A 27,129-nucleotide genomic window follows, 5' to 3' on the forward strand; every position below is an offset into this window, starting at 1 on the left:
CTTGTGTTTAATGCTGTATTTCATAACTATAAATTATTAAAATGCTAAATATTATATTTTTCACATATTTTGACCTAATAAAATAACAAAAAAAAGTTTAAAAAATATGTTTAATGAAACTTCTGCTTCAAAGGGTATAGCAACCACGTTTACATAGCATGTTGTAAATTTGATTTTGATTTGCTCACTTTTTTAATGTTTTCTAGTTCTCTATTGTATTGTTTAATAATTGCTTTATGCGAATCTTAATAGTTGCTTTATATTTTGAAAGTAGGCTCTTCAAATATTACGTGAGCATATTTTTGACAATTTTGAAGCCTTTTCCCCTTTCTCAACAAAATACAAACGCCCTCTCATACTTACGTAAAAAAAATTCACATCCCCCCTCTCCTGTTTTTAGTTTTAATTATGAATTTATTTATAGTAGCAAGCTATTGTTTTAGAATTTTTAGTCGAAATTCAAATAAATGATGCAACTTTGCTTGAAACAAAATTCACTTTATAAAATGTTGAGTAGAAAGTTTTCCAGTTTAGCATGGTTTAAAACAAAGCAATTGAAATATAAAATGAATTAAATTTTATATTTCAATTGTAATTTTATACTCATCGGATGGTGACCCAATTTATGATAAATAGTAGCATATACTCCAGCTGTTACGATATAAATAAAACTATTTCAAATAGAAACATATACTAGTGCTGTTACAAAGCAAATGACTGCAACAAACCGTATATACCCTTGTTGCTAAACAAATAACAAAATCTTTCTCGTGATTGGCACTTACGGAATAACTAGAAAAGTAACATTTCCCAGTAGTTGAGATGTAACAAGGTCCTCTATTAGAGCTTCTCATTCACACAAATTTAACAGAAGAAAATTTTAGTAAGTATTTTAATATACTGAAATGTCACATTTGACTCAGATCAGCATTTTCCTTAACTGGAATAAACAATGGATTAAATATGCTTTTGTTACCTTATAGTTAGTTTTAATAGAAATAATCTTTACTCATAACATAATACATAGTTGAAAAAATGTGTTACGAAGATATTTTGATTTATAATACAAAAACAATTGTTGGAGCGTTTGCTTTTATATTTTGGAGAAAAAAAAATGTTTTTAGAATCACGTAAGTGTTTAAAAGCTGCATTACTTCAATTCATTTTTTCTCTCATTTTCAGAAGCTGTGAACTTATTGTCTAAGATAATTCACACTGAACAAGACACAATCTTAATAAAGTTTAAAAATTAAATCTCTTGAAGTTTCACAATTTATCTATTTCATTTTAAAGACTACATTTACAATGTGAAATAATAATCCGTATATTCATGGGTACATTCATTCGTATTATTAGGGGGACCGGAAAGTAATGCATTTCATATTTGCTATCAGGATTTTATAATGTATTCACCCTCGTTAGCAACAACCTTTCAATGCCGGATCAGGGTAAAAAATGAATTGGTTTTTAAGACTAACGAATATTTAATACGCCGGGACGACATTATTTTTACATTAAGCTATCTTTGGATGAACTAGTTTTACATTCGTGATGAAAACTAGTTGAACAGATTCTCTTTAATAGTTCAAAAGTATGCTAACATTGAAACTGATATAAAAGGGACCCAACTTTTGACCTCTTTTAAATGAAAATAGATTAAAAGCATTTTAAGATAACGTATTGCAAATATCAGATAGTCCACATCATTTAATAATTTTTCCCCCACAAAAATTTTTGTGTGTGACTTTTAAAAAAATCTTAGCAAAAAATAATAGATTTTGATAAATGTAAGCTGTAACATGTGCAAAAATGTATTAACAGAAAAATTAATGCTAAAGTTATTCTTGGATACTTACACTGTATCATTATCATGCTATTGGTGGCATTTTGTGAGTTATTTTCTACCTCGATTACTATTTTTTATTACACAAATTAATAGTTTTTAAACTTTGCCGTCGTATTAAGTTGAAAGTTAAATATTTTACTGGTCGGAATTAATTTTGTTGAACGAACATAATTTAGATAATGATGGAAAAAATGTTTTAGGGGAAAACAAGATGTCATTCTCAAACAGAATTTGCAAAATATTATTCTAAATTATACATATCTTCAAAACCTATTGTTTTAGTGGACAGCATTGTTCGATAAAAAAACAAGTGTGTTTATTTATTGAGTTGACGGAGATTAGACATTAAATCGCAAAAGAATTAATCTTATTATTTTAACATGGATTTTTATCGCGAGGGAAAAAGGATAATACGAAAAAAGATCAGAATATTGAAATTTAAATGAAATTGGATTTTTTTTTATTAATCTCATTCCTTATATTTAAAAACAAGGGATATGCGACGCATCAATATTTAAATCCCGCTAATCCTATTATTGAGTTCAAAAAGTAATCTTAGGTTTGAATCATTTTATAAAAGTAATATCTTCATTACATTTCAAACTTCCTTTAAACATTCAATCAATATTTCATACACTGTTATTTCATTTTCTGTTATCGTGCACTCTTTAGTTTTTCAATTAGATCGCTAAATGACTATCATCACTCAAAAAAATAACCATCACCACCTTGCCTATCTCTTAGCTATCACTGCGAATTGATGTTTTATTTCACATTTTCTACACCCCAGCGATTCGAAAATGGCGTTTTGGAACTTCTAAACACGTGTTCGAGGTTTCCGCTCATGGAACTTGGTTATGCACCATTTTATTCGGAGTTCCGATATGCATCGGTTCACTGGCTTCGCACAAAAAGTGGATACAGTGTAGCACCTTTTCTCAACCGTTGCTTACAAGACAGTCTAATTACCTCTCTTGAAACATTCTTTGAATTCAAGCAAAGATGAACTTTAAAAGAAGCGGAAATAAAAGATGATTTCAAAAAGTGATACAAGTATGAAAGATTGTGAATGACTTCTGGCTACGCTCAAAGTGAGGCAAAAAAGAGTTCAGTAAGCAATAGCGTCGCTGCCAGCGTTTTTAATCCGCCCTATTTGTTGATACATTTGCATCCATTGATTTACATAAATTACCTTAAACATATAAGTCAGTAGGGAAGCAAAATACTGAGATTGTTTGTTTATAAGTCTTCCGAATGTTTTTTTATTGATTTTAACTTTCACTTTTTAAAGGGTGCTTAAAATGTTGAATGTATTTTTAGACCAAAAGAATAGGGCCATAATAATTATTTAGGATGTTTCAATAATTACGTAAGTATAGTTAGGTGATTTTAATCTTCTTTCCTCGCCCTAATCAACAAAAATAAGCAAATTACAAACTCACCCTATACTTGCGTAATATTTCCTTACAAAAATGTAAATTTTTACCCAAAATTTAATTAATTTGGAACTCACCAAGGATTTTTTTTTTCATTATTAACTGAATTCTGAGGATTATGTAAGTTTTGCTCATAGCCTACCCCACTGATTTCTTAATAAGAAAAAGGGAATCGAAAATCCTTACCCCCTTAAATGCTAGCTTAATATTTGAACCGGCCCTTGAATGCTTTTTTGATAAAACGTTAAATTACAAATTAATTCTTCTTTTCCATTTTATAAGGTTTTTAATTATAACACGACAACAGTTTAAAAGAGCGTAAGTTTGAAAGCCAATTTCAACTTATACTCTGTTTGCATAACATATTAAAGAAACTATGAAGTGTGTATTACATGGGCCATATAATGCACAGAAAGTAAATCAATAACAACAACAAAAAATCCAAGGATATTTTTTAAATGAAAATGAGGAATACAGGGCTTCCACGAGCCGGAAGCAAATTTCAAAACTGGTAACAAAAATTAATGCAAACATTAATACTTTAATAGATTTGTGACCACTACTCTATGCTATCTTTTATAAAGCGAATCTCAAAACTAAAGGGATATTTTTGAACAAGAAAATACTTACATAGCTGTTGCATAACATAACATAGCTGATTGCTAACATATTAATAAAAATTTATTAGCACTATAAAAAATTTCAAAGCCCTTCGGATTCCTGGGAATTTAATGTGAATTCTTATTTTTAATTTAATGCGAAGTGCTTGGACACTAAAAATACAATTTTCAGTTTAAGTGGCATGTTATAATCCAATTTCCCAACGTTCCTGGCTGAGTTTAAATCAGAGCTTCTTGTTGCCTGTTACATTATTTTAATACTTACGGAGGTGAAAACTACGTCATTATTCTTCTAATACTTTTTCTAATTGCTTTGAAACTGTAGGCAACGATTTTAATCTTCTTCCATTTCAGCGCAACTTAAAATTAAGAATTCTGGAAAAATTTAAGAAAACTTCAAGAAGGAATTTAAAAGCACTTGTTCAAAAAAAGGAATTCGCTGCATTAATTAAAGAATCTGTGAGATTTTTTTATAGTAATTCAGAAGATTTCGGGAAGTTTAACAATGTCGTGTATCTTAAATAAATAATACCAAGAAACTGAAGTGGTCAAATATTACTTAATTGAAAAAAATTTTATTCCCTTCAAAAATATACAGATTGAATGTAACAGTCGACATGTTTTAAGCCCTCGAAAATAGGCGCCCTTCTCAAGACTTGCCAGGCGGGAATAATAAGAAACAAAAGTGATTTGAAATATAAAACTCAAAGTTGCCAACGGAAAATGGAAAATAAAGGATATAGTTTCAATGAAGCACCTTTATTTTCTATTTTTCGTTGGCAACTTTGAGTTTTATATTTCAAATCACTTTTGCTTCTTATTATTCATGTCTGGTAAATCTTGAAAAGAGTGTCGTTTTTAACGCTTGAAACATGTCGGTTGTTTCAAGCTTTCCAATATGCATAATTTTGAAGCGTTGAGTAATGTTCTGTATGGTTACGGTATTTTGAAAAGCTACCACGTTTCAGATAGACATTTTTGAAAGCGCATGAGGATTTAGTTTCGGTCGCTACACATGTGCAATGAAAAATGATATAAGGAAAACGGCAGCATTGTACGCACTTTTTTTGAAAGGAAATGTTTGATTACTCCGTGAAGAAAAATTTAAATTTACATACCAAATAAGTACGAAATTAGCGAAGATTTGAATATTTACGTTATAAATGCGTTTTTGTAGTTTGGAAGACGATTGATATTGTTATAGAAATGTTTTGTGATCTCTCAGTTAAGAATTTAAAGATGACGCGTATTTCATATATGATGCTCAGATATTCTAGCAAATCTTTTCACGAAAGCTCTTCACAGGTTTCCGAAATCGAAATTATTTTACGACGCAGTGAATAAACAAAGTTTTTTGTTAGAGAATATTCTCTTGTTAGTCTCAGAGACAATGCTTATAAAACATACATCAAATATAAGAGGATTTTTTTTTCACTAAGCTTCCAAAACTAAACGTAAACCCTGAACTTTCGCTGCACTTTAAGCAGATTAGACGTCATAAAGGTCATTTACCATAACTTCGAATCCAAAATTCAGCTCAAGAATAAGACGATGGGGTTCGTCTAGTTTAACAATGTCCTGTATCGACACAGAATGATAAAAATCCACCGCTTTTCTGACGTATGTTGTTAAAAGCTCGTGAAGTTTTAGATTTGGTCGCTACAAACGTGCAGGAAAAAATTTCAAAAAAGAAAAAAAACTGCATTGAATGGTACCATGTATATGGACTTTTTTTAAAAAAATGTTTACGTGTGCTGTTGAGAAAAACTTTCCAGTTACAAACTGAATGTACATAAAATGAACGAAAATTTGAATATTTAAGTCTCAAATGCGTTTCTGTGATTTAAAAAACGATCAATATTGCTAATGAAATGTTTTACGATCTTTCAGTAAAGAATTTAAAGGTCACACATATTTCCTACATGATATTCACATATTCTCGAAAACCTAATTGCTTTAGTAATTAGTTCAAGCAGAAACCTTCTCAAAGGTTGCCGAAGTCGAAATTATTTTACGACGCAGCAAATAAACAAAATTCTTTCTTAGAGAATATTCTCTCTGTGGTCTCCGAGATAATGCTTAAAAAGCATACATCAAACATAAGTGGATATTATTTTTGTTACTAATCTTTCAAAACTAAACATGAACCCCAGACTTTCGCTCCACTTCAAGCAGATTAGACGTCATAAAGTCCATTTACCATAACTTCTAATCCGAAATCTGACTAGCAAAAACAAGATTATGGGGTTCTGCTCGGAATGATAAAACGTGTTCGCATGGAGTTTTTTTTTCAGATAAAAACTAAAAGGTAACGTATTCTGATCCTCGTGGCATACAGACTTTGAAGATTCGCAGATTTTGAGAATGTTCTATTTGACATGGTCATCGAGCATGAAGCGCGTGCGAGCTCGCGTTCTCACAATAAAAGGGCTACACTGTAACGCTGCTTGATTTTATGTGCAACGTTCTATTTAAGAAAAAGATTTGTTGCAAGAGTTTATATAACCTTTCTCTATATCTCGTTATTTCTGCAAACATCAAAGCACTGAGATTAGATTTATGTGCGATTGTGAGTCTAGTCTTCATCAGACAGTCTCATTAATAAGACAGAACAGAAATATGAAATAATGTTTAGTGAAAGAAAGGTTGGCATGTAAATTTTTTCTGCTGCAGTGAAATATATTACAAAACGTTTAAGATCAGAAGTTTATATTTCTTTGTGAAAAAGTATTAATTAAAATATGAGATGTAATTATATTTAAGAATCAAATATTTAAAGGAATATCTTGCAAATAATATAACTTGGCATGCATAGGATTTAGTTATGATTATTTTTAGATATTAATAAATCGAAATTCAAGTCATTTAAATTTTTATATTTTCAAATTTATAAGAAAAAAAAATTATTACGCTAAATTCAATTCATTTTAAATTTATTTTATTTAGAAACCTAAAGATAAACTAACTCAATAGCATTTTTTAACTTTAAATATTATTTATGTACCTAAATACTTTAATAAAATAGAGAAACTTTACAATTTTCTTTTTGCTTTCCAGGAGAAAACTTTTGAGGTTTTTTTTTTCAAACTGTTTTTAAATCACTTTTTTGCCAGATAAAAAACCGCAAATCTGAGAAAGATTAATTCTGTAGATTGCAGTCCAAATATCAAATGTTATTTTATATTGGTTCCATCCAAGGGACGGCCTTATAAAAATTTTGTCCTGATTAATTCTTCATTAATTCTTTGATTTTCCACATCCTTATTTAAGTTAACCCTTCAACTCAGAATTTTTGTTCAGCGCATTTTCAAACTTTTTCTTTCCTTTTTTTTATTAATTTATACCAAAATAAATGAGTGGAAAATATTATGTTCAATATTTTAATAATTTATGGTTATGTAATGCAGCATAAAACACCTGTGTATTTATATGCGTTAAAGATAAAATCTTCCAAACATGGTTCACTTCCATAATTTTTCTAATTTGTTTTTACTTGTTGTTATTGAGATCAAAGAGAAACAATAATTCATTATTGACATCTCTTCAATTTTCAAAATCAATTATTGATAGTTTATAATATGAAAGGCAGAAAAAATTGGAATTTATATTTTAATACAAATATAATTCCGATAATCTAACAGTTTTTTTAGTAGCTATTAGACTGTTTCTTTATGGTAAAAAAGTACCGAAATATCTTTGTGCTTGTAATTAGAGTACCGAAAGAAAATATATAAAAGGGACACTGATGTCGCATTTGCGTTAATGGGCTAAACGATGGAAGTATTACATAACAGTAACACAATCAAACGAGGATTTTGAGATATTTCATTTCATTTTGCTTTGAAGATTTTCATTGAAGGTTCATTTAAAAGAATATCTCTTAGCAAAGAGGGCTTGTTTTAAAGGTATGTTAAAAGGTTTAAAACTAATTTAGAATTTTCTCATAAATCTACTTTTGAGTGACGGAAAGCGTCACACTATGCATAAACATGCTGAATGAAAAATAACATGAAAAATCAGTGGAGAATGCAAATTATTAATTTCATGAAATCGAATTAAATGATTTAACCTCGAAGATATGTATTTTAAATTTTGAAATTTGTTTTATGAATATGACATTTTTTACACCCTGTATATAATTCAAAAAAGGAGTCTGTGCCTTACTAAACTAATGTTGAGTTGTATCATGTTTATTCATGTCTGAATCAATAAAAATTTATTTTTTCTCTAAAGCAATATTTGTTTTAGGTAAATTATCGTCTTGGATTCAAAGAAAGAGTCTGTTCCTTACAAAAATAATCTTAAATTGTGTAAAGTTTCTTCTTTTCTGTATCGTTAAAAGAAGTATTTTTTTCTAAAATAATATTTGTTTTGGTAAATTTCGTCTGATATTCAAAAAGCTATAAAGTTTATAAAGTCTCCTTCTTACAAAAATAATGTTGAATTGCATACGTTTTTTCTTGTTTCTATCATTAAAAATTAATTTTTTCTCAAAGACGATATTTGTTTTAAGTAAATTATAGTCTGAAATATTCGAAAGAAGGAGTCTGTTACTTACAAAAATAATGTTGAGTTGTATAACCTTTTCTGTATCGTTAAAAAAAAATTTTTTTTCTGAATCAATATTTCTTTTAGGTAAATTATAGTCCGACATTTAAAAAGCTATAAGTCTATGGAGTCTGCTCATTACAAAAGTGATGTTCAGTTGTATAAAATTTATTCTTGTTTGAATCGTTAAAAATTTTATTTTTACTATAAAGCAATATTTGTTTCAGGTAAAGTATCGTTTGAAAAATTAACAAATCAAGATTACAGTGGAACTGTTTATTACACTGTGTGGAACGTCTCACTGTATGAGTGCCTGGGATGGTGCAGAGAAGAAACAGAATGCGCGGCAGCTGCTTTCAGTTTCGTGGTCAATCCTTTAACACCCACTCAGGAGACAACGTGTCAACTGCAAAATGAAACTCAAGCCACTAGACCCAATGCAGTATCACAGAGAAGTGTCAACACTTATTTCATGGTGAAACTGAATCTACGTTCGGGTAATGAACTTCATTTTTAAAAAAAATGATTTAAGTGCAAAAATTAATGTTCTCGATATTATTTTTTTAAACCAAGTGTATTAAGCACATTTCATAGATAAATCTAATTTTTAATTTGTTAAACGTGAAGTCTTTGCATACAAGTATAATACTCAGTCTAATAATGGTGTTCGATAAGGAAAAAATTGAGCACATATTTAACAACATCTACGGCTAAAGCCTTGAAGATAATAGTACATTTTTACAGCACATAGATGAATATTTAATGCGTCTGATTGTTATGAAATAAAACTCTACTCAACAAGAGCTGTTAGTAACTAAACTCTTTAAATAGATAATCCCAAGAAACTGAAGCGATAAAATATGACTTAATTAAAAATATTTATTATCTTTAAAAATAAGCAGACGAAAATAAAATGTTTTAAGTACTCAAAAATAGTTTTTTAAATAAACGCCTACATTTGAGTTCTGTCCACTTTTATCACAAATTGCGTACATTTGAAGCCAATGAAGTTATTTAATCGAGTAATAACTAAACTCCATGCTTCAGCATTCCAATTGGGTATACTCGTATTTGTTTCAACTTCATCTTTTCAAAATAAAAATAAGAAACATTGATAAAAATTCAATTTTTTAAGGATAAAAATATTAAATATAGTTGGTTAAAGAATGGAACATATTAATCCCAGAATCTAGATAAAGTATTTCTCAACAAGTTGAGCAAATTTTAAATAAAAACGATAATTAGATAAGGCCACGAAAAAATAAAAATATCACATTTCGATTCGATAATCCATAAAAATTTGTTCTCCGCACTCTATTAAAGATTAGAAGTCCTTTAAAAAGCAATAAAATCAAAATCATTTTTTAATTATATTGTTTGGAAACGGATTATTTTATGAGTAGTATTGTAATTCACAAATTGTGAATTCGTTGGCGATTCAGTAAGAGTGCTTCTCCCCATTGCACCATGTTTTCAAAGAACAAAATGGGGAGAAAATGCAGGAAAAGAAACGCTGCGATGGTTTCTCCTCAAACATCGGGGTATAATAATCGCCAGATGATCAGCTTAACTGCTCTGACTTAAGTTGACTAAGCTTCTATTGACTTTTTTCTGACTAAAGTTGCTTAACTTTTGGTTTCATAATTTCTAAAGAATTTTCGTAGCTTCTATTCAGTAATAGTGTTTCAGTTATACATTAAAGTCTTCTTCTATTTTATCTTTTAAATTAACAGCCATTATTGGTTAGCCAATCCACTTTAAAGTTATCTTTAAGGTGGATTGGCTAATCATTTAAGAATATTTTGCCCATCGGCATATTCTCTCTAAGATTTTCAGTCAATACTTTAATTTCTCATAGTGCTTCTCATTCTGAACAATCCATTGATGGTAATGAATGTTGAATAAGTGCATAGCTTAACATTTTTTAAAAGCGATTAAAAAAATTGAGATAAACGCTAACGATGATTTCTTTAAATTAATGAGATAATAAATGAATCTGATATAGTTATTTTTTTCATATCAAACAGACATTAAATAAAACATCTACAGAAGCATTTTTTTCACATTTAACTATAAAACTATTTGATACAATGGACACCATTAGACTGTATGACGTCTAACACCTTCTAGAATACGAGTTAGCAAGCATTACATGCAATTCAAATATTACATTTTAAAAATGATGATGTGGGACTCTCCATTTCCAAGACTGAATCTGTAAGACTTTATGTTTTTGAATGTATAAGACTGAATGTGTCAAAACTTTATGTTTTTAAAATAACATGAATCTGCTATTATGTAAGCCGATATTCGTCTGTAAAAATCTTAGGATCCATTTTTAAAGTCCATCTTCAGAATGATCTTGAATTCTTATTGTTTACACATTCTTGAATTTTTCAATTTTTGGAACGAAAAAGTATTCAAAAGATTTGTCAAAAAAATGGCGAATGCTTCATCTCCACAACTACACTTTTAAAGAAACAAGATTTTTATAATAATATAAAACCACAATGTAATAATTAACGATCTTTTTTCCAAATGAGATAATTAAAAGTCACATCTAAAACTTTTGCAACAATTAAATGCATGTAGAATTCAAATATTTCAGGAGTTATTAAATCAATCCTGAAAATAATAACAGCACATTGTACTATTGTGAGGTATGAGCATTCAATTTAATTTTTAAAAGGGCTTTAAATTGAAATTCGAATTGAAAGGATGCTCTAATGGCGATAGGTGATACTGAATGCTCAATTGTCAGTCTATTCCTAATATAACTTTTCCTGGAATACATTGTTGAAAAAAATATAGCAGCACTAAATTAAGTCTAGCACACAATTTTCGGCCGTGAGATAATAAAAATCAAATTCGTTAATAAGTTTCGTTAATAAGTTTGTTAAGTTTAGAATGTTGATATAGTATTTTTAGAAACTTCGGCATCATTTTTTTAGAATAACTTTGAGGTATATTTTAGAATCATTTTGAAAAGACATTTGTGAAAATATATCAAAGTTTGTTTTTAAAATATTAATTGTAACTTTTAGTTTATAAACTTTACTGCCGGGTGTGAAACTTCACATGTTATGAAATATTTTTCATACGTTTTGATAAATATCACTAAATTTAAAACTTGTATTCTGAAACTAAATAACAAAATCATTTTCTCACATACCTTTATATACCTAATACTAAAAATAATTACAATGCTAGTGTTCATAACCCAAATTTACCCTTACTAAAATTCTAAATATTTTTTTCTGAAACTCGTTCCTTCTAACAAATCACAATTATGACACCTTAACAACCTGTTTCATCCTGATGCTCAACAGAACATAAAAGTCTGCTTAGACATTTTGAGAGCTCTTAAGAAGCAGTGATTTTAACCCATCCTGCACTAACTCCCCTGCCTACCTCTCATGAAACATGCCTCAACATGCTGCTTCTGAAAGGGCACTCAGAGTGGATAAGCCTCATTCGATAACTAGTGTTGTTTCATGTTCTAGTTCTTCTCTCAACAGAGAGTGTATGTAACAGACTATGGTCTTTCGAACGTGTCCCCAACCAGAGTCTCCGGGGTCTGGAGAATGCAATCATATTCACATCCAATAAGGAAGCTTGCCTCTCCGCTTGCCTGGCTGAAGTTCGATTTGTGTGTCGCTCTGTGGAATTCAACTACCTCACCAAGGAATGTAGATTGAGTGAGTTTGATCGAAGATCTCCAGGAGTCTACGTCCATATGGTGGATTCACAAGGGGTGGACTACTTCGAGAATGCTTGTCTCCAACGTAAGTTTATCCTCTTGTTATTGCTATCAGGGGATTATTGCTATCAGGGATGTGTCTAGCGTTTTAGCAGCCCTGGGCTAAGTATATTAAAGTAGCCGCCTTAGGACACCATCCAAAATTATCTTGTACAACTTATAAAATTTAATAGTAACCAAGCCGAATGCGCAGCACAACTGTGTTTAAATATTCTAATTATTTAATCCCTTCAATTTTGACAGCTTCATTAGTTCTGAACAATATATTAATTAAATTTCCCCCCGTTTAGCTGTTGACTGAGGAATTGCCCGTGTGAAAGAACACTATTTCAATTTTAACAATTTTCAAAAGATGTCCGTGATATAGTCAAATGTTTTTATTATTGAATTTCAGTTATAATTTAAAATATGCTCGGCAGCCATTAAATTTTACAAATGAACGTAAATATGAGTTAGGGGCATTTTAGCATAGACGGCAGCAGAATATTTCTTTTTTATTATATTACTTTTCTGAAAGTATATCCGTAAACATTTTGAATCAAAGCATATACATTTAACATATCAACGTATACAGTTAAGCCAAACGTTAATAATATCTGATCACGCTATTAACGTTCTTCTTGAAGATAATCTGGTACTTAGGCGCTATTATGCGATTTAAACCACGTGTTTGTACTTACAGCGGATTAACATTGCAACTGTAAGCCATGAGTTTAAGCTGAATCCATTTTCAGATCAGATTCAATTGGATATATGTATCGCGTCATAAACGAATGCCACGATGATGTCACGTGCAGGTATTCGTTTATTCAGTTTTTTAACTTTTTCCATTTATTTAGCGAAATTTATTGTTTGCGATTGCATGTTACTAAATTAAAGTAATATTCATTTATTAAAAAAAACTAAGAGGTGAATAAAAGACAAAAAATTTCGTGTTTATTCTAAACATGTCATCGATTATAGAGGAAATCAAGTACTTCATTTTCTATTTTTTAATAAAGTATAAAAAAAAAGCTTTCTTATTTTGAGATCAATCACTTTAAAGTCTCAATAATAATTTTCCTGTTATTCCAGCTGACAAAGTATGCCGAGGACCCAAGAACTATGGTTATGCACCAGTCAATCTGCCACAAGCTTCTTTAACTTACTATATTGATCTCAATTATTATTTGGACAAACAGATATTAGTATGTATCAATCATTATTACTTAAAAAATATAAAGGGGTTTTAAATGTTTACGATATAACTTTTCTTTGTGAAATCTATAAAAAACAACTTTAAATATTATCTTTTAATTTAATTTGAATATTAAGTATTCAGCATATTACCTGATTGAAAACTTCATCCGCTTAAAAAAACAGTCGACATGATTAAATAAAAAACTTATAAGTTTTCCTATTTCAAATCTCTTTTGTATCGTTACATTCACGTCTGTCAAGTCTTGAAAATGGGCGCCTACTTTTTGATGCGCTTATTGTCGATTGTTATTTTATTTTTGCATATTTTTGAAGCAAGCATATTATAATTCATCATAGAAAAATCTTGGAAAATTCTATATTCTTAATTTGCAGCTCCTAATCTCAAACTAATCAAATTATAATTCCACTTTAACTTGTTGCCCAGTAATCATATTAATTTTTGTGAGGCACACGATATAGAAATCTTCCGATTTTGCGCACTATAGTAACTTTTGCTAAATGTAATATTATTTTATACTGAGGGGTACGTTACATCAGGACAGAATCCCTCGCTGCCATTTCTCTTTGAACTACATAAGTAATTTAAAGTTTAGAAAATGTGGGATCAAGTAAACCATGAAGTTTCGAATGTCGAATTTCTTTTTTTAGAAAAATATAATGCAAACAAATTATGGCAGAATGAGTCAAAATTTGATTGCGCTTTGAAAATTTTGGAAATATTGATTCAGAATTGTTTTTTTTTCCCTAGGTTTACCTAAACTTCCTTTTCTTTAATTTTTAAAATGACAATGGAAGTGAAACAGAATTTATCATGATGTGTTTTAACCGCGGTATAGCTTCCTCTTTCTTCCATATTTCATCTAACAACCTTAGTATGAACCCATTTTATTTCATTTTATAACCGGCGGTGAAAAGCCAACCATAATTCTGAGTTTACGGCTATCCATGTTCAGCTCCGTAGCCTTCTAATTTTGAACCCAACTCAGGAGATAAAGTAACTCCTGGATCGACAAGCTAGCTTTCGTGGAAGACTTTTTAATGGAACTAGTATAGCGTTAGATGCATAAAATCACGAAAACCTCTCACGGTTAGCCCGATGGCTAGAGGATTTTTAATTCTGTCTACAACAGCACTGTGTTCGTTGTGAGCCTAGTGCGGAATTCGTATTAACCAGTTCGGACCTGGGTCACCTCACTGAACGTTTTATCCTCTGGATTATCCTTTATTATAAATCTCGTACAGAAAATTATTCATTCGATATATCATTCGTATTACACTTTCCCAGTTTTATAAGTTCAACAGTATTCAATGAAATGAACGGCTCCGTTATGTGCACATATTTCTGCGATGTGCAGACTTTTCTGATATGCACATGAAATCTATGAGAAACAAGCGTGAACTTCTTTCAATTCTACATTTTATCATTATCTATATGTTTTCTTATATTTCATTCTAATCTAGTCATTTTTTTTTCTTTGACACCTTATAGTTCAAAAAATAAAGCAGAGATAGTAGGTCAAAGATTATGCCGTTTGGCACATATTTCGAGAAACTTCGGACTTACATTTTTGAAATAGCTCTGAATAAGGTCGATCAAACCAGTCGTAACATCACCTTCACGAATGTCAATGTATTGCACGAGTCTTTGACACGAGGTACAAGTGTTGCTAAGCAATTCACGTTACAACTTATCTCGATATCTTATCATTATACTCTTCAGTTCGCCACATTTATGACTGTTTCAAGACCTAATGGCTCTTCGTGGCATCTGTCGGAAAAGAATTTGATTTTCTAAGAATTACTTACCGTTTTAAAAATGCATCTTTTATTCCATCCTTATTACTATATTTTAAACGAAAAAAGATCACTAAAATTTAAAAAAAAAACTACTTTGTTTAACGGTACTTGAACATTCTATTACAAAGATTCGAGTATATTAGATAAGAGATTCAGATCGATTTTTAGAACTATCCTTACCTGAACGCTTTTAATTTAAAAATAAATGGCAAAAAATATATCTAAATCATTTTTAAAATTTTAGACAGAAAAATTAAAAACTGTAGTAATGAGCAGGGCCAACTCAAAACTATGTGTGTGCATAAATTATGACACGAAGAAAGTTGAGCACAACTTTATTATAATGTTCCTAAAATTTAATTTGATGACAAAAAGTATCAAATATTTTTTTTTTTAATTTCAGTATTTTTAATGACATGATTGTGCCTTTTGTACCAATATATATAGGGTTGCATACTTTGACCTCAGATTCGTGTAAATTATTAATAGTTAAAAAAGAGATCAAATCAGAAAAAATCACACAAAAAATCAGAGGTCAGGCTATATTAGATGTTTTTAGAACATTGAAACATAAATAATTTTTTTAACAAAAGTACCAGGGAAGTTTACTCTGACATAAGAGCCAGTAGAGTGCGCTCCATATCGCTTTAACTTTTAAAATCTCTTATCTAATATATCCGAACAATCCAGTTCATAAGTTTCACCTGACATTATAATTATTAATTTAATAATAATTTTTCATCAATATTTCAAATTGTATAAATTATTGATTACGCTATAAACAATCGATAGCGTAACAGATTAAAATCTTAATGAATAATGCTACTCGATTCATGACATTAGGTTTGACTAAACAGCACCAGTCCTGCTATTCTCAAATTTCCGATTCACATTTCGTATGAATTTCCATTTGAATGAAAGTAATTATGATAAATGATTATGATGAAGTGATCACATTAGCAGTTGAAAAACTTAATAGAAAACCGTGTTTTAATGTCAAATGATATAGTATTGTTAAAGAGAGAGGTACTTTTTAAAGTTTAGATTTTTATTTTTAATTTCCGTAACGATGTTCCCTAAATCATTATGATAAAAAAAAGCATACAGTAGCAATTGAAAAATGTAATGGAAAAACATTAGTGAGTTTTTAGATACTTTTGTGTTTATTAAAAAAGTTTAAGTATGAGCATAATATAAGATATGTAATGTCTGAAAATGTTTACATGACCTCCCGTGCATGGTAGACAAAACATCCCTTTTGTATACAAATTATTGAAAACTTATGAATGTACCAACTGTTAATCTGTCTATACATTGCAACTTAAACTTTTACATTTATTATTTTTATGCACAGTGATTGAGATAATTTTTTTAAATAAAAACAAGCATTCCACGGGAAATAATAAAAAATAAGCTAACTTTTTTTAATAAATTCTTCTTTACGTAATTAAATCTTTTAACATTTAGATCCTATTAAATATGATCTTTTTTTTTTCATTGCGGCCTCATTCTTGAATAAAATAAAGGCAATAATTAAAGGTGGAGCTTGATGCTTCATGGGGAAATAATGTGTTTAAGAGTTCATATGATGTGTCTTGATCGTTTTTGTTTTGATAAAGATATATACTTCTGAGCGTTGCTGCTCTTCCTTCTTCAGGAAAGTATTCTTTTTTTGTTTGTAAACAACCCATATGGCATCTTGGTGTCTTACGTCAAAATTTGAAGGAAAAATAAGTAAATAAATAATAATAATAATTAAAAAGAATAATAAATTAAAAAAAGATTTAAAAAAAACGTTTAATCGGTATTTTTGATCAAATACTTACTTGCCTGACTGAACTTGTAAGCGTAAAAATGTATGTTTGATTAGAATTTTTACAATGACCCCGGCATGTCAGCCATTCAACATAATTTATGAACTCTTAATTTGTATATTATTTATGCGATAATGATCTATTGAAATTCAACTATCATTAAAAATCTTTATCTTAGTTAAATATCTGAATAATTTATGGCTAATGATTTTATTTCAAAATAAAAGTTTTTTTATTTGTTTCCATTTGAGATACGGAAGGGTATTGTTGTGTTACAAATGATGCCACACAACTCGTCTGGATTATTATCTGGTCTTGTTTCAGACTCACCTGTCAGCATTTTATTAAAATAATTCCATCACATCATTAACTTTTATATTACGGAACACTCACAAAAATATGAACAACAAAAAATTTTCTACACTCGCAATTTTACGCTTGAAGTAAACATTTATTTTCTGAAGGAGTTAGGCTTATGCGCGAGGTAACTATTTAGGGATTTTTCATTCACTTTAATTTTACGGAACACTCGCAAAAATATGAACAACACTCGTTACTTGAAGAAAATTTATATGTTCTGAATGAGTGAGCTTACGTGCGAGTGAACAAAGTGAGGGATATTTTTAAACCGATAAATTTTGATTCCTTGCATCAAATAATATATTCTTTTTTTACGATTTCAAAACAGGTCAACACTCGTCAAGAATGTCTTCAGCAGTGTTCTCTGGAAAGAGAGTTCGTGTGCCGGTCAGTTCTTTTCCGTGCGGAACCGAGAACAAAAAAAGCCATCTGTAAACTTTTCCACCTCGATCACATCATGTTTCCCGATGGAGCTGAAACTTTTGCAACACCCAATCCTTTCCCCCTCTTGGACACTGGTGATAGCACTGGAGTGTATTTGGAGGCTATCTGCGCAAGTACGATAATTGTTTTCGTGTTCATGCTTTCATATATTAGGGGGACCGGAAAGTAATATCGTTTCATGCATTTGACGTCAAGATTTTATTTTTAAACAATAATGCATTCACCCTCGTTGGCAACAACCTTTCAGTGCTGGATCGAAAATGAATCGAAAAAAATGAATTGGTTTTTAAGATATTTATGATTTGGTTAAGATATAGATTAATATTTAATGCTCCGAAACGACATTGCTTTCCGGTCCTCCTAATGTACTTTTTTTTATTTAAATTTCTTCCCGAAAGAAGGCAAATATCTCATTTTCTATATAGAACTTCCGGCTTTTAGCCCCAATATTTTAAAAAATTAATTTAGTTTCAAAATTAAAGCTTAATCCTTTTGACGCAGAATTCTTATTAAACACTTTTTTTCTCATTATCTTGTAGTAATTTAGGAGAAAATAAATGAATAATATAGCATTTTAATAATTTATGGCTATGAAATTCAGTGTGAAACATGGGTGACTTTTTCTGTGCATGAATTAGATTAATTTAATATAATTATTACCCATCAAGCAAGAAACGAAAAAATTCATTTTAAACTTGTCACAAAAAGTTTTTGCGATCACGAGTAGTAAAAATTGCTAGATTGATGGGGAAAAAAGTATAATTGGCAATATTTATTTCAATTTTGTTACACTAAACCATAAACTATCTTCAATAAATCAGAAAAATACAAAAACAAATTACGCACTTAATTGCATTTTTAGCGAGCAGAAATAGATCACTCGAAAAATCAAATACGAAATGTTACAATTACAAAATTGTATTAGAAATTAATCAAACAGATGCCAACATAAGCTTGGTATATATTAACCCTTTTATGCGGAATTTTAATGAAACATTCTAATCAGAATGCGGCCATACTACACCAAATGATAATGATGTTAAGTAATTTAAGTGAACTGATCAAATGGTGATATTAATTAAGTCTAACACATCAAAGATAAAACGTCATTGAGGCATATGATAGTTATAGAATCCATTAAAAGGCTCATAAGACTTTTGTAGTATCATTTCATAACGTTTTAATGATTAGAATATATTTACCATAGTAAGTAGCACCCCTTAAGAATTGAGTAAAAACTGGCATCTAATATCTTTTATATTCTAGATAATGCATCTTTTGATGATCATTTGTTTTATTTCCCAGATGATACATCTTTCATTTCACAGATAATGCATCTTTCATTTCTTAGATGATACATCTTCTTACATCTTTTGATAATACATCATTTATTTCTCAGATGATACATCTTCAAAACGGAATAAGCCTTCGAAGGGTACCATCAATTTGAGTAGTGCACAGCAACAAACTCCCCAGCTACCCACTAGTGTACCATTTTATCCAGAGAATCAGGATCCTTCCTGCGACGTATACGGTGTCTGTTACGATGGTATGACAACGACTTCTTTTTTTTTTACATCGAAACTTCTTCATAGATTGGTTTTTTTTTTACACTTATTAGTCAGTTATTTGTTTTAATTGAATTCAGAGAATTTAAAGTTAGTTCTAACTCAGATGAATCTTCCAATATGAAAATATGCTGCAGCCTTTAGAAAATTTTGCTAACTCCAATAATGCTATAAAAAATTTTAAATAAAATTTAGTAAATTTCTAGAAAAATGTTTGTTGGTTTTAATAAGAAACTTATTTATGAGGAGATTGATTATGGGGTTATTTTAAATAATAATGATCATTTTTCCTACCCACACCGCGTCATTTAGTACTCGTATGTTTAAAGTTGGGGACCTTGCCAATCTCTTCTAAAAATTTTGAAAGATTTTGTATTTATTAAACAAGTTAGAGTTATAAAAAGTAACATGATAGTCACATAGTCTTATTTTATTTAAAATAAAATAAATGAAAAACTATCTAGTGGACTTTTTTTAAAAAATTTTATCCTAATGGTTCTTCAATCCATTAAAGTACGGACTCGGGTCATCGAGAATAAATAGTTTTTTTTTTAAATTTTATTTATTTATTTTTAAGAAATTTGAACTTTCCTAACATAATTTCCCTTTGTGTAGTGTCCATCCAATGCACGGACTCTAAGATCATCGTGTTCGTGAAGACAAATCGCCATTTCCACGGCAGAGTATATGCTTTAGGTAGAAGTGAAACATGCCACGCCAATGTACTCAACAGCAATCAATTCAGGCTCGATCTCTCTCTAAACGGACAAGACTGCAACACGCAATCCATGGTACGACCCCTTTACACTCCTATACATCTTCATGTTGTCTGACGTCATTTATGTAACTTAAAACTTTTGTAAAATAGGGAGGTGTGTACACGAATACAGTTGTTTTGCAACATCACAATGTCGTGATGACAAGAACGGATAAAGTGTATAATGTACGATGCACATATGAAGTCACTTCTAGAAACATATCTTTTGGAATGATGCCAATCAGGTAATTAAGAAACATTTTGGTATTCGTTGAACATTTGCAATTTTGTACCACGACTTTCTTTAAAAAAAAAAATTTCCATAATTTTGTCCAACCCCTGTCGTATATATATATATAGGATNTATATATATATATATATTTATAAATCTGTTATTGTAGGGATCCAGATACCATGCAAGTGACAGCCTCTCCAGAAGCCCCCCTTCCCAAAATAGTCATCCTCGGAACGGAAGGAAGAGAAGCTTCCACAGTCAGGATAGGAGATAAACTTACCTTCAGGATAGAAATTCCTGACGGAAGTAAGTGATAAAGTTCCTTCCCTTTTATTAGCAATCATCATGTACCGCGATTGCAATAGAGTGATAAACCATACTTTTATCAAAGGTGATCATTTTATATCAAACCCTTCCCTTGCAATGTTTCCCTATAGTTAGCTTAAAATTTTTCGGAATTGACAATAGAGAACAGCACAATGCATATAAACATCTTTTTGACAGGGACGTATTTTCAGGAAAGTGTTTTTCTCCCAACCATTAACTATAATTGACAGTAAACTTATCTTGGGTAAGTATTGACAGTATTAAACTTATTTACCGGGGTAATAACAAGCTGTGATTACAATAAATTATAATAGCGATGAATGGATTATTGGCACTATAAAAGACATTAGTTAAAGTTTTTTCTGCATTTTTCATTCATTCAATAGAAAATTTCGTGCCTCTGAAGCACTATTTCAGACATAAAATAATTGAATCCAATATATGCAAATACACAGAAACATTAATCTATTTACAGCTGAGATTATATCTAAAAGAAATACTTAAAATATTTTCTAAATAAGTTAGTTTTTCTCTATATATACAACTGAAGATGATATATTTTTTACAAATAATTTTGGTTGGGTTGTTACGACACACTCATGAGTTATTGGTGGCAATCTAAGATTTTTCCAATTGGATCATCATGATGATCCGAAAATAATATTAGCGCAAGCGCATTCTACCCTATCACAATTTAGATCGGTGTGCATGATGATGGTAGAAATAACCCAGTCTCCGCATCACACTTCACAACTGTCTGTGGACTTTTCCGGCTCCGGAATTGTTAGGGACATCACATTTGAGTGGATTAGGTATGATTGTTGTGTGATCAGACATGGTGCCTTCAGCATGGGACTCCAGCTCAACATTGGCAGGCGAATACTTAAAACCAATTTTATAGTTCCTTCAAATTAACAATCGAAGTTTAAAACAAATATATACATTTATTGTTGCCTTAAAATAAACAGTCATTGGAAATAATTATAACATCAAAATATATTTGTGCTTTAATTTAAATGTTTTTTTATGGATAAATTATAATTTGTAATAGTTGTTACTTTTGTATTATTTTACAGCTCCATACGGAATATTTGCTCGCAGCTGTGTGGCAATGGCAAAAGATGCAAGAAGTGTCTTTGAAGTGATTGACGGCAGAGGGTAACTTTTAAATAACCAACATTTAACAATTTTTTCAACAGTTGAGCGTAATAATACCTACCAGCTTGCTCCGGATTGTGGATACACATTATGTCTATAATAACAAAATTTATGTTTATGTATGATTCTTGGCTTAGTAAATGCGATATATCCACCACTCATTCTAAACAATTCAAAGCCTTCTATGAAATACCTCTTTGTTGCCACTAGAAAAGCCGTTTAATTGTTAGTCGTAAGTAAAGGCCGTAGTTACAAATTGATATTTAAACAAAAGGCAGTTGTGTTAGGTAAATCTTATGGTAAAATTAATCACTTCTTTAGATCAAAAACAACCTTCGTATGCTTTTTCCATTATCCAAAAATATCTGTCCAAAACAGTTTTTCTATGTTGTTCCATAATATTTATGCGATGCACTCTTTTCTGTGTAAAATAAACGTAAATATATGGGAGTATATTTAATAAGATATTTTTTACATGTTTTATTAATAGAATTTAATCATAACCACTTGCGCTAGAAAGATGCCTTTATCAAATATACTAACGTGACGTGTTATACACGTCCATAGACAATTATAATCACTCGAAATGAAACTCGCATCATGGAAATTGAAGCATCGAAAATTTAATGCCTTTCAGTCGACTGTCTTTGTTAGCGCTTCTGTAAATTTCTTTCCAACGTAAGTGGTTAAATCGCACTGCAGCGTAAGTATAAATAACAAGAAAGCTTATACGTGGTAAGTAGAACAAAAACAAAACTTGCACTGCCTGTACTTTGAAAAATAGTACTAAGTTTACCTAACCTAGGTTAAAACAGAAAAAAGCATTTTCTTTTTAATCTTAGAAAGCTTAATGAGTATTTTCTGTTTGTAGTAAATCTGTCATATGATTGATCATCACAACTTAGAACTATATATAGGATATAGCGCTGCGTTTCGAATCAAGGCTCCCCAATATTATAATTTTCTGTTGCAATTGTAGTTCCATTTTCCAAACCATATAATTTTTTGTGAACAGAATTGGTATTTTTTGTTTTCTATCTACAGGATAGTCTATAATTGTCACGACCCTTGTTTTTGTAAATCAGAAAAGTTAAAATGTTTTAATTGTGTCAATGAACTTTGAAAATGCCATTGTAAGTTGCAGTTTTTATACTAGTACTATAGATAATTAAATTTGATGGGGGAAAAACGTACTTTAAATTTAAATGCCAGTGCTTCAAATTCTGGTAAATTAAGACTTTTAAGTATATTATTATTGAAATTTTACAATTGGAACTAAAATTACCATAAATCCGTAACGGTTATTATTATTCCTAACAGTAAAAAAAAAAATTAAAGTATGAATTTCCAACTTTTTTCTTTGGCCTCGACCCCAAATCAACGGACCTTTAGGCTTTTCGATCTAATTCTTAATGGTCGTTAAATAAGGAATAGTTAAAGGTTGAATTTCAGTGAATAATATAGTTAAATGGGAAAGGTGTTTATAAAATTGTGGAAAAAAAAGATTGAGTGTTGTATAATAATAGAAATAATGAATACCTTTACCATCTAACGATTTTATTAGGAGTTCAGATAGAGCAATTTTCAATTATCCCTCATTTGATAATCATAATTAAATGATTATCACTTAAAATAAAGTAATTTAATTTCCATTTTTGGAGGAGTTTTAGCGACCCACTTTTGAACACTCAACAATCCAATACGTGGTATTTTGTAATCACCAAATCACACACCCTTATTGAACATTACATGCATATATATATAAACATATTAGGGGNAAAAAAAATTTAAGTATGAATTTCCAACTTTTTTCTTTGGCCTCGACCCCAAATCAACGGACCTTTAGGCTTTTCGATCTAATTCTTAATGGTCGTTAAATAAGGAATAGTTATAGGTTGAATTTCAGTGAATAATATAATTAAATGGGAAAGGTGTTTATAAAATTGTGGAAAAAAAAGATTGAGTGTTGTATAATAATAGAAATAATGAATACCTTTACCATCTAACGATTTGATTAAGAGTTCAGTAATCATAATTAAATGATTATGACTTAAAATAAAGTAATTTAATTTCCATTTTTGGAGGAGTTTTAGCGATCCACTTTTGAAGACTCAACAATCCAATACGTGGTATTTTGTAATCACCAAATCACACACCCTTATTTCATGCATATATATAAACATATTAGGGGTTGAAAACTAATATTTAAGGAGGCGTAATGATAACTTTATGGAAATATGAGGACTTTCAATTGAGGAAAGCGAGATGAAGAAGATGCAAACCAGTTTGATGTAGAAATTAGGATTGAAGGCGACATATCACTTCTCATTTAACTCGGACAACGAAACAGGTATTTATGTGCCCAATCATGCCTTCCTTAATTGTGATTCGTCAGATTTTAATACGATTTTTGTTTTTCTCTTTCCCTCACATAAATACTAATATGTGGTTTTGACATTTTTTAACGAGGGTTCCTATATATATATATATACATATATCGTTGATTACGGAGCATACTGTAAGCTGGTAGCCTCAATATGTATTCAGTGTTTTCCTTTCAGCTGCCCAGTGGATGCCAATATATTTCCCCGATTCCGTGAAATAGGCAGTTCTTTGGAGAGCAGTTACGAAGCCTTCCGCTTCACCGAATCCTACGGTGTGATATTCCAGTGTAACGTCAAATATTGCATTGGAAAATGTGAACCAGTACGTTGTTACTCTTTTTTACTTCTTTTTTGTAAGATTTGCAACTAAACAGTTTGAGATGAATCAAATATTCTTTTTCAGGTAAATTGTGGACACGGTATGGAGAAGAGCACGTCTTGGGGTCGTCGAAAGAGGTCTCAGCCTATTGAGAAGGACAACAGTGAAATGACCCTAAGCCACGAAATATTGGTCTTGGATTTTGGTGATGAAGCAGTCAGCTCGATGAGGGATGTTAATTCTGTTAATGGTAAGGCACTAATGCTGTAGGTATATTTATAAATTTGTTAATGAAATAAGTTCTATAGAATGCCTAAAACGGCAATGTTTAGAAATGATTCATACATTTCCTATACATTCTATAGAATATCAAATGAGAAACTGGCAAAGTTTGAAATACATCTCCAATTCGTTTTGAACGCGATGAAATGTAATTCAAACTGTCATGCAAGCCTACAATGTTACAACAAGCAGCTTAATTTTAATTTCTTACTTTTCATAGGAAAATTTTGTTTCCCTTAATAAAAAAGAAGTAGATTTTGTTTAGTACAACTTTCATTTTTCTTTGCGTAATTTAAATAAAAAATTTTTAATAGCACTCTCAATATCGTTATCATCTCTATATCAGTGTAATATATGCATTTTGTAAAAAATGCACTTCATTTATATAATAGCCTTTCCAGGACCTTTTTTCACATTTTGCGTAAATAGCATTTGTCCTTCTATAGAATGCCTAAGTATTATATACAACACCTCAAAGGAAAAAACTAATAATTCTCATACTTCATACTTAGCCTAAAAATGTCTGATTTTACATACAATGCCTAGGTATTCTATAGAATGCTGGCGTTTCATACTTTGACAGTAACATGTAAAAAAAAATTATAAGTTTATACATACCTAAAAATATTGTTAAATGAATTGTTAAAAATTTAAAACATGATTAAAAATATTTTTCTTATTAATATGAGAACAATCTACGCTAAAGAGGAGAAATTTTTTAAAAATCTAATTTGTTGCTTAAAAACCAAGTACTGAAAAAGAAAATCAATAAAATTCACAAAAACTTTCACATTTTTAAAGGAACAAAGAGAATTTAATAATATTTTCCCTAAACACATTGGGTTGCTTCTTTGCAAACCTATTTTGGTGCTAGCAAGAGAACGATTTCCATTATTCAGTGACCTTGAGCAACAAAAAACATTTTTTTTAAAAATTTAAAATTCTGTAACCAAAAAATCAAAAATAAGTACATCAATTAAATAATGTAATATTCTGTTAAGAGCAATGATCATGCTCGCAATTTTCAGTAATTATTTTTTAATTCAGTTATTATATTGACACGAATTGTCGGTTACTTATAGTGCTGTATAATTGAAAAAAACAACATGAAAGACTTGTACCTACGTTGTTTTTACAATGGCATAGCAGTACAGAAGTTTGAAATCAATATATGAAGAAAAAAAAATTGTTTTAAAGGGTGTTAACAATAAATGAAGCGGTCAATGTTAAAAGAGGGTATGCTACAAATCTGCACTTTCGAGAAAAACCAAAAAACTGTGTCAATTGTCTTATTCTCTTCTTTAGAGCAGTCTAGAAAATTACTCAGTATTTGATAATCAGTGATTGATATTCCAAAACCAACAAAAAACTTATTTTCGTGAAACCTCATTTAAACATTGACCGCTTCAAATGTATATTACTGTATTTTATTAAGAACAAAGGCCATGCTTGTCATTTTCAGGAATTAATTCACAAATAAAAAACTATGTTGATATGAATGATGGTTTTTCATATCAATATAATTTTATACATTCCTTTGAATCTATAAAATTGAATAAAATTAATTTTATTATTTAATACTTATTTATCTTTTTATAGATAGTTAGTAAAAAAAATTCTTTATTAAATTAGTAAATGAAAAAATGATGTAATTTTATTAATTTTTTCAGAGAGCACTCACTACAAAGAATCAGTTTTAATGCTGGAAACATGTGCTTCGAAAACATCTCTAATGGCTTTGAGCGTCACGAGTGCTCTTCTTTTGGTATTCTACATCTGTACTGTGGCATATTTTGTGGCACACAAACGAGTCCGCAAGGAATTTCGATAAAGAAAACAAGCTTTCTGACTTTACTTCTTTCATGGCTCTACTTTCCAAAGAATATGAGGTTCTTATAAGAAGCAAAACTACTCTAAGACTCATGAAACAAAATTCAATATATGCGTTATACATAACATTTCGGACTAGCAACACCAGCAGATATATTTCCTGATTAATTTATTTTTCGTGAAGATTTTAACGTTTCTCAATCATGCATTTTATCATCATATATTTATTTCATCTATTACATGTTTCATCATTTTTTTTTATCATGCAGACATCTATGTGTTTGTTAAGTTTTGCATGTGCAAAACTTTATTGGGTATAGGAAAAGGAGGTGCCGGGTTTTGTACTGCAAACTTGTAAATATTTTATGAGACGAATTGGAATGAACATATTTATTTTTTAACAAAACTGTACATAAGCCAAAAATAAAAAAAGTATATTTGTAA

General features: G+C 30.0%; 1 protein-coding gene across 1 annotated transcript in view; it reads left to right on the forward strand.

The window, feature by feature from the left end:
* The window catches only part of LOC107441197 (trynity), a 52,746-nt gene extending 25,617 nt beyond the window's left edge, over positions 1 to 27,129 (forward strand). The window contains exons 3-14 of the mRNA XM_043041940.2: positions 8,678 to 8,947; positions 11,969 to 12,235; positions 13,285 to 13,397; positions 17,710 to 17,938; positions 19,225 to 19,374; positions 20,009 to 20,184; positions 20,262 to 20,395; positions 20,552 to 20,691; positions 21,789 to 21,870; positions 24,432 to 24,576; positions 24,658 to 24,823; positions 26,526 to 27,129. Of these exons, the coding sequence (XP_042897874.1) occupies positions 8,678 to 8,947; positions 11,969 to 12,235; positions 13,285 to 13,397; positions 17,710 to 17,938; positions 19,225 to 19,374; positions 20,009 to 20,184; positions 20,262 to 20,395; positions 20,552 to 20,691; positions 21,789 to 21,870; positions 24,432 to 24,576; positions 24,658 to 24,823; positions 26,526 to 26,686 (2,033 nt within the window). The 3' untranslated portion in view covers positions 26,687 to 27,129. The remainder of the gene's footprint in view (positions 1 to 8,677; positions 8,948 to 11,968; positions 12,236 to 13,284; positions 13,398 to 17,709; positions 17,939 to 19,224; positions 19,375 to 20,008; positions 20,185 to 20,261; positions 20,396 to 20,551; positions 20,692 to 21,788; positions 21,871 to 24,431; positions 24,577 to 24,657; positions 24,824 to 26,525) is intronic.

This window comes from Parasteatoda tepidariorum, chromosome 4 (genome assembly GCF_043381705.1).
Source record: "Parasteatoda tepidariorum isolate YZ-2023 chromosome 4, CAS_Ptep_4.0, whole genome shotgun sequence".
NCBI lineage: Eukaryota > Metazoa > Arthropoda > Arachnida > Araneae > Theridiidae > Parasteatoda > Parasteatoda tepidariorum.